The 13,695-nt window shown below is 38.6% G+C and overlaps 1 protein-coding gene across 2 annotated transcripts; it reads right to left on the reverse strand.

Annotated features, from left to right (window-relative positions):
* Positions 1 to 1,104: 1,104 nt before the first annotated feature.
* LOC139129451 (uncharacterized) lies at positions 1,105 to 7,268 on the reverse strand. 2 transcript variants are annotated; one of them, XM_070695084.1, is made up of 3 exons: positions 6,927 to 7,268; positions 4,584 to 4,835; positions 1,105 to 2,569 (listed from the first exon to the last, which is right to left on the reverse strand). In XM_070695084.1, the coding sequence occupies exons 1-3, from the start codon at positions 7,134 to 7,136 to the stop codon at positions 1,271 to 1,273; spliced, it is 1,761 nt and encodes a 586-aa protein (XP_070551185.1). In that variant the 5' UTR covers positions 7,137 to 7,268; the 3' UTR covers positions 1,105 to 1,270. The 2 variants fall into 2 exon arrangements, 1 of the variants encoding a protein (XP_070551185.1); XR_011551582.1 differs by lacking the exons at positions 1,105 to 2,569; positions 4,584 to 4,835 and adding an exon at positions 5,345 to 5,715.
* Positions 7,269 to 13,695: the final 6,427 nt, after the last annotated feature.

Raw genomic sequence — 13,695 nt, forward strand, 5'->3', positions numbered from 1 at the left:
ATGGTTAGAAGGATGGTATGTTAATACAAGAGGAATGCGATCGCATTAAGAACGGGTAGTTGACTTTAACACATCCTTCTGTGTTAGTGATTCGACGTGATCTTTGGCTTTGTCCACAACAGAGCGGGGATAACCCCGAGCCGAGAGCCAAGTGCTAATAGTGACTAACTGCTGCTCAAAGTCCTTTTGGTCAGAGCAAATGCGCCGAGCGCGTAGAAACTGTGAAAAATGGAAGGGATTCCTTGCACCGACTGGGGTGAGATGAGCTGACAGAAACGTATGCATGAGAGTCTGTGGATTTATAATGTATCATGCCGGAAAATGCCGAGAGAGTTTGACCGGTTAAGAAGGGCTTGACTACGCAGTTTCTGCGTAGTGAAGCTTCATTACGTATTCATGGTGACCCCTGGCCAGCTGTCAATAACTTTGGGGGCTTTTGTCTTTTGGCCTGCTTTGCATATGCGTCGTGGACACGACCTGCCAATCATATAATATTTAAAGCCTTATTACTTAGCTCAATGATATAGCCTATTGTTATAAGGAATGGGTAAGGGTATCTTTTTAATAGGCTAAACCATGCGCCAAATAGCGTTAACAAGCTTTAGGGAGGGAGGGAGGGTCAGGCTAAATAAAGTACCTCCACAACCCCACGCCTACCCCCAAATGTACGCGCTTCTACCGTTGTCTCTGAGTCTCCTCCGTTATCGAGTGACAAACTAAGTGTACCAATTATGTTGCCCTATTTATACTCATGCATTATAAATATTTATGAGATGCGTAATGATATCGCTGCGTAATGAGGCTTTGAATAATATATTTAAAGCCTTATTACTTAGCTCAATGATATAGCCTATTGTTATAAGGAATGGGTAAGGGTATCTTTTTACCGTCCACATACTGCCTAAAGCGTAAAAATTCTACCTAAACCATAAAACACACAACCCATACCTAAATAAATCAAAAACCTTTATTCAAAATAATTCCCCCATTCCTCATAACAATAGAAACATTCCCAGCAATTAACATATGAGAACATCATTACATCCAAAGAATAAAAGTGATAACCATACACATTCAAACTGAAAAATGAAACAGGTTCATCTCTAAAATAATCACATTGATATTTAATGAAACTAATAGAAATTCATAGCAGTCTCCAGACACAAAATATCAGATGAACAAACAAGTGGCAAATATTCACCCTATACTACACGTACATTGTACAGTCAAATTACAAATCCAAATGTAACAGTTTTCACAGAAAAACCAGCTACTGATAAAAGGCTGGTCTACAAGAAGTTACAATATTCTCCAAATTTTCATATTTAAGAGTAATATCATCACGAGTATCAATAGCATCTATTAACCTAGAAGCAGGAGCCTCTGCTTTTCCAACCTTATGGAGCTGCATATAGTGGTTTGCAGTCTTTTCTGATCTCCAACCAACATGGTCCATGAGATCTGAGATCTGTGAACCTGCCAATGCTAAAATTATTGCACATGCACTCCTAAAGCTGTGAGGAGTTTCACCTTGGTCAATATTTAACACTTGCAAATATGTTTTCAGACGTTGGTAAATAGCTTGAGAGGATATGGGTTTGTGCACAACTTGACCACATGGGGTTGTTGGACGAAAAAGATAACCAAACCGTAAATCTATATCAAAACTTCTCGCTAACTTAATGTATTCCTCTATCGTACTCACGGCGCATAACGTCTTGTCATTACAACGCTTTATTGCGAATAAATTACTCTGTTCACCTCTTAAAGTTTTACCAAAAGTATGATTAAATATGAAACCAGAATTATCTGGCAACCTTACGATTTCCTGAGTTTTGATCTGGCCAAGATCTCCTGCCCTATCTCCGGACATCATTAATACCTTAAATATGGTAATATCTCTAGCATAGACGTATGCTTCAACACGTGAAGTGCTAGACACTAGTTTACTTAAAATGTAATCTAGAAGGATCCTTATCTTATTAGTAAAAATCGGCTTGGCCTGTTTAGGAGTTATATGTGCTTTGGCCTGCTCTTCACCGGATTTCTTAATATATCTGTCAACCAAGGTAGAAGCGATTGGGTTTGTCTTACATAAACCCAGATTTAGCATCACCCCATAAAAGGACTTTAATTTAGCAGCTATATTTTTTAAGGTGCCTAAACGTAGACGTTTAGGACATTCACACTGATCAAACTTTCTGGTAACACTACCCAGGACCGGACATGTATTTATATGAACCTGAGTTCGAGCATGTTTGTCTTTATGGATAAGAAATCTGACAATATCTACTGGCATCGCTTGAGTAAGGTCTTTAGGCTGAGGGAGTCCACTTAAGAAAGATTCCAGATTTTGTACCAATTTGTCTTTCTGGATTTCATAAGCTGATTTTGAACCCAGTAGTTCATTCATTCGAGCATCGATGATATCAAGATCAACCTGAGTGCGCCCTCTGTCGGACGGATAAGGAACTGAGCTGACTACTTTGGCTGAGCAAATATGGCACTGTTTTTTGTCCTCTTGACCAAGAGAATTGCAGAGTAACTGAGTACCACATAACCAACATTCCTAATGAAATATAAAATGTAGAAGTACACAACTTTAATCTTGAAACAGCTGTATTATTCAATAGATGGAGCTTTTAATAGTAATTGCCTAACTGCCAAAAGTTGCTGCAAATAACTTTCCTTTAGTTTTCGCGTGAACATAGCCATTTTTTGATGGGACAAGAATGAAATTATCCTCTCCTTTAGACGCAACTTGCACACAGACTGATCCATGTTTCTTAACTAATGGCCACCATAAAGGCGTAAAATTGTGGACTTCTAATAGAACAGTGGCTGATAAACCTTCCGAAATTACATGTCTCACCACTGGCAATTGCAAGCATACAGGGGGAAATATGAACACCTATCGGCTTCTTGAAACGTATGTGCAAAGAAATTGACCCCTTCACAATTAGGTTGGGGATAAGGAGCTACGAAACGAGACAATTTTGCGTTGGAACATATGGCCATCGCATCTACATCATATGGACCAAACTGATCATTTATTCTCTGCCAAGCCGTACTAGTAAGAGTGGTGTCATTTTCGTTTACATTTCTCGATACATAGTCAGCAAGATTGGCTGCTGATCTAACATGGGATAAATTCAACCATACATTTCGTTCTACAGCTACGTGAAATATGTTCTTGAGGATCTGATTGAGTTTTAATGACTTTGAACCAGGAAAACCATTATTCCACGCTTGTACTAATACAAGTGAATCTACAGCCACATCTAATCGTAGATTATCTATTTTATCTCCAAGAGCTAACAAAGTGCGGTGTAGAGCTTCTGCTTCTTTTACGTTTATAGACTCATTCCGGAATGAATCCTCCCAGAAATCGCTTATTTCAACTGACATACTCTCGTTAACGGTGGAATCGGGATGTAAAACAGCCCCCCATTTATAAGCGCTAGCATCTGTAAACAATTTAAGAGCATAGTGTCTTTCTTTAAGCCATTTGAACGGACCTGCATTAACAATTATGTTTTGCCATTCCCTTAGCTCTTCTGCTAACTCTTGCCTTATTGGAACAAGAAATGTTGCTTTTCCCTGAGCTTTTGACACCGATAGAGCCATTTGACGAATGTATAATCTTGCAGATGGAATTGCAAGCGCGAAAGACATACACTTCCCCATAACTTTTTGAATCAGAGGGAGAGGGACTGCCCGTTTACTAAGAATATCATTCGTTAATTCCAAAAATCTATCAATCTTAATCTGTGGAACAATAAACGCCTCTAAAGACGAGTCAACCTGCATACCTAACATAACTAAAGACTTAACGGGTGTTAGGATACTTTTCTGTAACGCTAAGAAATAACCCGCCAGTACACAAATAGAGGCTAATATAAAAGCCGAAGCTTCTGCGCGTTCAAAGGAGACAATTTCCTTTCTAACCGGGCGTGACATACCAGTAAAGGTCCCGCATGGCGATCGTCAATATATTGGATACATGGAACCCCAAGCTTTCTAGCATAACTAGTGACGGCGTAACCAACAGTATGATAAACATAAGCTGAAAGCTTCCACCCAAACGGCAAAGTATTACACACAAACCAACTCCCCCCCATTGAAAACCAAAGTATGTTCTATCCGGTTCATATACAAGAATGTGGTCATAACCACTTTTATCATCACACTTGACTTGATAGTCATCTTTGTGCAGGTAACGACTAACATCAACCAACTTGTCGAGCTTGAACGGAATATCTTGAATCCATAGATTTAAGTACCTCATGTCTATACACATCCTTGGCTTCTTGGGCTCAACAACAATTGGCATCACAACATGAGGAGGAGGATCACGACCGACAATACCCCAAACCGAAACAGCACCTGTTTTTTAATCGGTCAGCTATCGTCTTTGCTATAAATGGAGCAAAATCCTTGTTGCTAGGGGGATTGTTAAACTGTCTAGGAGGAGGCAGATCATGGAAAAACTGTTGTCCTTTAAAACCTCCTGAGAAATGGCGTAGATATGGAGACACTTTCACACCATTCGAAATCCAAGACATGATTTCATGTTTATTTACCAGATCCATCGTAAGCTCATTCCATGCATCTGGGTATTTGTGCAGCTCGCCAGCAATAAACTGATCTGGGTTTCTGAATGACATTTCACTAAGAGATACTTTTCTCAAACCATTGGAGACCAAAGATAACACTTCGAACATGTTACCATCAGGAGCCTGTCCGGGGGTGCCCCCAAGCGTTGTCCAATCATACGAAGTTTTTGGAAGTAGCTTGATATTGACAGGATTCTTTAACTCCCAAACTTGAACAATCTAATGAGGAACAAACAGAAAACTAGGGCTATAATATAAACCAACAGTGCATTCTAGATAACATAAGGGGACACCCCCGGACAGGACCATGCGAAAGGCCGGCCTGCAAAATGCAGAGGGCACAGAGAGTGGCCCCCCTATCCGGGAGTTTATTGAACTATGAAAAATGGACTGCTTTAACGGTGAGCACATTATAGGCAAGAATACCCAAGACAAAACAAACACATTCATCATGTTAAACCCTTGTTTTATTATGCAAACATCAAACGTTATGAGACAAAGCTTTTTTTTTTTTTTTTTTTTTTTTTTTTTTACACAGGCAAATTATCTTTTACACACTCATAACAATGACACTCTAAGTGAGAATCAAAATACATCTGAACTGGCCAATTCACAATTCTGTACAAGTCAGTCATTCCATCATAATTCAGACTGCTTCTTATCTGGACAATTTCTGGCTATATGACCTTTGTTTCCACAAACGTAACACTTAATGTCTCTTCCTGCCTTGAGGGCGTTGAAATTGATAAGGACGAGGATAACTGCGCGTGTTCTTTAGAAATTTGCCCACTTTTGACGCGATTTCTTCTTCCTCTTTGTTGCCAAGTAGAAGGAGGACTAACTTTCCCGCGTCACTCCCAAAATCATTACTCTCAAATTGTGCTAGCACAGCTCTGAAACGTTGAAGTTTCGAGTGATTCACCAAGGTAGCCCTATCTACCAACACTCTCAGGGCATTTATGATAGCGTATCTCGATGCGCCAGAATGTGCCACATCCATAACTTTTTGCAGAGCTTCATCGACATTCGCAGAGTCTGCCGCTTTCTGTAGCTTTTCCACTTTTTCTTCCAATTGTTTCAAAGCACACGCCACTGGCATCTGAAAAATAGTGCTTAAATTATTTCAACACGTGAGCAAGCATAACACTTCCTTTCATTTTAAAGTTATGCAATTACCCTTCTTAGCACCATTTTCACAAAACAAGACCACTTGTTGCATACCTCAGCGTATGCAAATTTTACAAAGCAAGACCACTTGTTGCATACCTCAACGTATGCAAAATTTTACAAAGCGAGACTACTTGTTGCATACCTCGACGTATGCAAAATTTTACAAAGCAAGACCACTTGTTGCATACCTCAACGTATGCAAATTTTCACGAAGCAAGACCACTTGTTGCATACCTCAGCGCATGCAAATTTTCACAAGCAAGACCACTTGTTGCATACCTCAGCGTATGCAAATTTTACACAGCAAGACCACATGTTGCATACCTCAGCGCATGCAAATTTTCACAAAGCAAGACCACTTGTTGCATACCTCAGCGTATGCAAATTTTCACAAAACAAGACCACTTGTTGCATACCTCGGCGTATGCAAATTTTCACAGAGCAAGATCACCTGTTGCATACCTCAACGTATGCAAATTTTACAAAGCAAGACCGCTAGTTGCGTCCCTCAACGTAAGCAAAATTAAAGTAAAAAAAAAAAGTAAAAATGGAGGGAAATAAAGATGGTGTCCCTGTAACGCTGAGCAAAAACCGTAACTTCGCACAGGTGAACAAAGACATAACTAAGGAAAGGGAAAAAACTACTAACAAAAGGTATAAAACGCTAATTTACAACACCTAAAAGCACATGTAACAAGCTGCTATATAACAACCACATGTATACAAAAAACAAAAGAGAAAAACTGAATGAAAAGGAAAAAGGAAAAAAAAAGAATACAACAAGACAGAATACAAAGGTATGCTACAAAAAAATTACTAACAAGAAAATAAAATAAAACAGGAGCTAAGGAGAATTTCAAAATCGAAAAATTTTCAAACTTATCGCACACACCAATGGAACAAAGAGAAAAAAAAATAAACAACGTACACAGAACGACTACGATCGAATTAAAAAACCAAACAGTTCAAAAACTGAAAACTCGTGTTCTCAACGAAGATAACAAATAACCGTGTCTCAACGCAACCCCAGAAACATTGAAACTTGACCGACCGCATATGCACGATAAAAAGGGGTAACTCGACAATCAGGCAATGTAAAACTTGAATAGAATGAAAGAAACACATGATATTGAGTCTCACCTGAGATTCAGACTCTTTAGAGGTTGTTTCAGTAACTACTACAGGTGTAGGAACTTGTGCGCTGGTAGAAGGGTTTTGAGCCGGAGTCCTCGCAGCACCAGGATTGTCTTGAGTCGATACCTGAGTAGCAGCATTACCAGAAATTGAAGGACGGGACACAGCCGAAGCAAAAGACCTGGTTGCATCTGCTACAGTGTTAGGACGATCCATTCTGTCGTGTTACTGTGGCTCCTCCGTTATCGAGTGACAAACTAAGTGTACCAATTATGTTGCCCTATTTATACTCATGCATTATAAATATTTATGAGATGCGTAATGATATCGCTGCGTAATGAGGCTTTGAATAACCCAGGTAGTCAATAAACTATTAATTGACTGTTTACCGACCCAATTAACACTATCCAGCAGTATCAGTCATATTTTAATCGCGTGGCCCGGGTGGGCACAACGTAGGAACGCGTGTATTTCTATGTGTACGTTTCACTTGTGGTGTTGTTTGTACCATCGTGTGTTTGAAGTCCTTGTTTCACCCACCGTCCCTCCGCCCACGGTGTTTCACCTACAGCATTACCTTCAAGGTGACAGGCTTACTATTAATGTTCAGTATCATTGCACCGAGTTCTGCCCACGGTGAAAACCACCTGTTTTGCCTACTAATTACTGCCCGTCGCTGCCCGTCCTGAATGTAGCCTATCTATAGCTACAGTAATCACATAAATCATTTATCAGTTTTGATATATACTCCTAAATTGTAAGTTTGATCAAAATCGAGACCACATTCAAGGGCTATGCAGACTGTCCATGTAAGCACACACAGTGACAAGAAGGCGGCAAACACCTACTCACCAGGCACATCGAATCGGCAAAAAGAAGCATAAAAAGCTAGGCTCATCGCCAAAACAAACGCGCCAAGCGCTAACAAAAACCCATACCAAGCGGCCCTTTTCAGGGCCACCAAATACTCCAAAAAGGGAACTACAAAAAAATACGATAAAATGACATAGAACACACAAACACTTAAAAGAAATAACAAAAATCGTACACATATCAAACAATTGAAACACAACATTAAATACAAAATAAACAATCACAGTAACGTAACAGAAAACATGGCCGTGGAAATAAATCAGCTATTTCCAAAGAAAAGCCGACAACAACATGAAATTCAACAACAACCTATCATCGCTCAAACTATGAAACTCCGAAAAATAGTACTAGGCAAAAGCCTTAAAATTCATTCGGACACCAACAAAACCAACAGAATAAAACCACCTCAGGATTTCAACAAATAAAGTCGTATAATGTGACTACGCTACATCGTGAGACACAAACAATCGCAACAACACCAATTCAAAGACAAGTCAAATTGGACTCCACGAACAACAAAAAACAAAAACTTGAAAGCTATCTGAAGCTTCTAAACTCGCACTTCTAGAGATACCCTTTCAAACAAGGAAATAAAACATGTCGCGTGCCAAAAGAATCGCGATAAACCAGCTTGCAAACATTGGACAAATTTTTTGGAAAATAACCCTTCGACAAGGGTCGGTTTTTCGTTATTGTCAACACAAACGATTACGTACGTACTCGAATGCGAAAGGCAATTACGTAACACTCAGTATTATACACAACAAGTCAGAACAAACAGTAAACAAAGTAAACGAACTATTAATTAAAATGTACGAGAACAAGCACATCAACCAGGATACTTGTAAGTATCTTGATCCAATAAACATAAAATCCGTACTCCGCAGTGGTACTTATTGCCTAAAATTCACAAACCTCCGCAAAAATCTAAAAGACACACCAGTCAAAACAAAATTTACCGAAGTAAAGAAATATAGAACAAACAAACCGAACCACCAAACGGACTCACAACGTGACCAAAATTAATATACTTGCCTCGCTAATCGGAAAGCAAGACCACGAAAATGCATTAAAATAAATTTTCACAAACACTAACTAAGGAAAGAATCTACACTGCGACTGATGAGAAACCACACTCGGGTTTCGAAACGCAAGCGTCAAAGGGCGACTCTATCAACTTTTGTAACAACATAGGTCCGGCTGCGTCTCGCCCTAAGCTTTCCCCACACAAACAAAACATTACCGTACACACTAATCCAAACTTCTCTACAAATATCCAAAGCGAAACAAACATTTCATTAACACAAACAATCGGATAAGAATGTAGGAACACATTTTCGAAACGAATCAAACACAAACTCGACACAAAAACATTTAGGATAGTTAGGTGGGGAGCCTGTTTCACATTTTTTACATCTCGCTATACTGTCTATGATTCTAAAAATAAAGTCATCTGCCACTTTTTCTGTATACGCGGTTTGGCAAAACTCATCTCTTCAATCGAAAATCGGGCGATTTCATGGTTCTTTGGGGCACTTAAGTGTACGTCGAGCTTAAGGAATGTAGTTACATTCGCGATGTTTTATTCGAAAATTATTTATTCCTTCAAGGGCAAATGCACATAATTTATGCTGTTGGAAATACTGGCCGCTCATAAACAAGACAATAAACTCAATATATGTGCATCTTTACTTATATTGTCAAAGTACCACCGACACCCACAAAAAACCAAATGGTTCAGTCCAGGTATTTGCAACTCTGCCATCCGACTGGTCAACAGGAAATCAACCATAGGTGTCTTTTGGCACGCGTATACGCCAGTCACCTTGGCGACGGTAATCTGCACCACTTATCACCATCGGGAAGGTACTCCTCCCCATATACCACTGGTGATCCCACCCTCAAGGCACTGCGTCATTCGACCAAGCTTTGTTATTGTAATTTCCTGCATAAAATTAACAGCGAGGTCAACCGGTCAAACTCTCTCGGCATTTTCTCTCATGTGGAGGTAGACAGCGAGTCCCCATAGTTGATACTGATATATCAAGAAATGCGACCGATGTATCTGAAACAGTGAAAGTAAATTCCAGTGCAGGGTGAAAATGTGAAACAAATTCAATAAAATTATCCAATTCAGTTCGTGAACAAGATTCTGCACCATAAAAAGCTCGGATGTGACCGGTATAAGAGGTATTATCTGTTGTTCGATGTAACCAACAAATAGACAAGCGTAAGAACGTCCCTTACGTGTACCCATAGCAACACCGCGAACTTGTGTGTAAAATCACTATTAAAGGTGAAACAATTTAAAGTTAGCAATAATTCAGCTAACCGAATTAAAATATTTGTGGGTGGATCCATAAATTCGCATCAGTCAAGAAAATATGCGAGTGCCTGGAGACCATCTTTAGTGAGGGATGGAGGTAGAGTGAGCCTTAACATCAATATCTATGAGTACCTTTAAACTTAAAATTGTTTTGAGGTCGTTTGTATACCAATCGGTTTGGCCAGTTCATTCCATATAATGCACACTCTACCGGTCTAAGTATTGACGTTGTGAACTGATCAAAATCGCGTGGCGTACCGTTACTGGACGGGTGCTGCTTATATCTCTGAAATACATAACAACATTGGGGGTTATTCTACAAGCATTTTTAACTCGAAAATCTACAAAATGCTAGCATTTATATAAAATATCCCCAAGTTTGTAGACAGTCTACTACAATGTGAATCGTTGTTTACATAGATGTAATGGCAGTTGCCTCCTTGGACGGATGAGCGTTCGAAATATAAAGAATAACTTTGCTACACTATCGGCAGACGCGCGTCAGGTGCAATTTTCTTACAAACTCCTCATTATAAAAGTCAAATACTCCATATGAACTACTTTTACTGACATTTAACTTTTGTTACTAAATTACTGAAAGACAAGTCAAGAATTTCTAGAATTGTTCAAAACCAACACTAATACGCCAATCCTATCCTTTATCTGATTATGAGAGAAAATGCCTCAAACTTTGCCCTTAAAAGATTGTAAAGATTTTCAATCACTTCGAGTTCATGTTACATTAACGCGTTCTTTGGTTGTACATGACAGCAGGAGGTGCTTCATTTAGTAATTGTTTCTTATTTCTCTTGAGCATCATTTCTTGTCCCTCCCACAATAAATAATGTCACCTATATAAAGAACACCTTTACCACATAAATGAATAACGCATCAATCAAAGGGAGCACGTCTTCAAAAAAGCAATATAAGATTTCCTTTACGTCATAAAATAAGATGCTACCTATTGTTTGGATTTAAATTCACTTAATAGGCTCTTTCCATATCCCGTATTGCGTATCAATGCGGGGCGTTTTGACAAGACATGTATCATGAAATGGCTGAATAAGTAAAGAATGATCTGGTTGCATTTCAGTAAGGCTACTTAACCATTACTCCAACATTGTTGACTAACACTAAACTAAAACGCGATGCTGTTTTAGTTTTACCACTCACTAAAGCAAAATTTTCGACATGACTGAAGTAAATTAATACACCCAGCTTTGCAATGATCTACAGACACCAGCGCAGGTTTTCAGTAGGGTATATAGCCAGAGCTCCGGCGAACTCTTTTGTGTGTATTGAATTATTTTTATATCGGCCACTAGTTCACTGGTTGTGGTGCAGGAAGTGAGTATATAGCCAAAGATCATGGCAACCTCTTTTTGTCTGTATTCCGACATTAAGAAAAACTGTAACCACCAATGGTCACTGGTGCTAACGTTAGTGTTATTGAATATGTTTTTAAATATCTCCAACTATATAAAGACAGTTTCCCTTCTAAATTTTTGTAATATAACTTCGGAATTGGGACAAGACATTTAAAATTCCCGACTTTAATTCCACATCTCTGCCTTTTCATAAGGATGTGAATAGATTCGTGAACGTTATCTAACATCATGCCAAGATTCACTGCATGAAATCAGCCGTTTACACCTCTGGTTCAGCGACGGTTTATCAATGGTTCGTCACCGGTTCATTGGCTGATCCGACTTGACCGAAAGAGAACTGTCTGTTGTTTACATTGCGATACGTTACTTAACCGTCAGCTTATCCGCTCCGTAGGCCGACGTATACGGCATGGCTTAAATGTCCCTGAACCGCCTCGGTTAAGCTAAGCTCATGCACCGGAGAGGGCCACGTCGGTAATGTTGAATCAAATAGTTGTAACCCGTTTACAACATCAAAATTCTGTTGAAACTTTGTAAAAGCGAAGTACTTGCTAGCATAACGTCACTTACAGGGGCGTAGGAAGCACTTCACGGTTGGGGGCAAAGATAACCTACATTCTGGTGATGAACAAATTACAATCTAAAATTTACATATATGAATAAATGAAAATATTAAATCATACATGCATAAATTTAAATAATTAAAACAGGCCAAAATCAATCTAAATAGAAAAAAATGTAATGAAAGCACTACTACTTTCACATATGGCAATGTCTCAATATTTGTGTTTTTATGTATTAGGCCGTGTAAAGAAAATTCTTTGTTTGCCGTCGTTGGATTTTTGAAAAACCTACAAGCCAGCCAGCAAAAAAAAAAAAAACAAACACAGAAAAAACAAACACAACATCATCAATCGCATAAACTTTAACTTTCCCATCGGTTTATGAGTCACAAGTATGAAAAATCATCTGTTACATTTACAATGCAGTGTTTCTTATTCTCTTCATTAAGCACGTTGAAAGCAATCTTGGAAACAAAGGTTATATTTGTATAAGTACAACAAGCATACTTAGAGTTAGGTGACTGTGAGTCTGAACAAAAATTCCATAATAAACAATGGCAATAAACACTATACCAGTACATAGGCCCTAATGTACCACATGTACAGTGCGATAGTAATCAACTGGTTGTGTTATGCAGATCTATAGTTTGTCTCTGACGGAGGTTTATGCACTAGGTAGTCATAGGCAAGAGTAAAACTACTAATTAAAATAATAAGATCTCAATTATGAAACAAAGCATATTTGCGACAAATTTAAACGGTGCAAATTACGTATTATGACGATGTTTACGAAGTATTGAAGAAAACGAAATATATTTGAAGCAACACCGAATGAAGGAACATAAGAACTTCACCGTTTACGCAATGGCTTCAATTTTGCAACGTGTCTAAGTGACATTTGTATATTAATTATGACATGTACATTTCAGATCGAGATCTGTATTGATGTTTACGATTGGACGTATATTACCATATTTAATTCATATCTATCATATGATCCAAACCAAGTCTTAAACACAACGTTTAAAATCCATTCTAAAATAATACGGGAAAGGGAATACAAAGGACAAGTGAGAAAAAATACAACAGACAGGGCAGGAGGACAGACACTTGGAGAAGCTTATCTTTGGCGATGGCAGCTGTCAAGCTTGTCTACCGAAAAATAAAGTCTATGTAGTACCAACAAATTCTGAACATCTCGTGTAGTCAATCGAAGATTACCAGTACCTCTCAGCAAGCTAAGACGAGTCCATCAGTAAAAGCAGGCCAAGATGAGGTAATGAGATAATAGAGAAAAAATGAGTAGTAACAGTTGTTTTGACAACTGTACACTATGAATTTCAACATTTTGGGGTAAGCTTATAACAAAAAGGTGTTCTTACAAAATCTGAAAACTCCAAATATAAAACTGCGAAAGTTACTGAGTATAACAAAGTATGTAGTTGTCACTCAGAAAGCAAATGCTAAATATCATGGTAAAAGGTGAAACTACTATCCCTTCCATACAATTACAATTTTTACAGTAAGAAGAGTGGGTAGTTGAACAAATCATAACAGCCTCGAGTACAAATCCTCCTTTTTAAGTGTCAAACAAATACTAGTCCTGATCACTGTTTCTGTTGAGT

Source organism: Ptychodera flava, chromosome 3 (genome assembly GCF_041260155.1).
Source record: "Ptychodera flava strain L36383 chromosome 3, AS_Pfla_20210202, whole genome shotgun sequence".
Lineage (NCBI taxonomy): Eukaryota > Metazoa > Hemichordata > Enteropneusta > Ptychoderidae > Ptychodera > Ptychodera flava.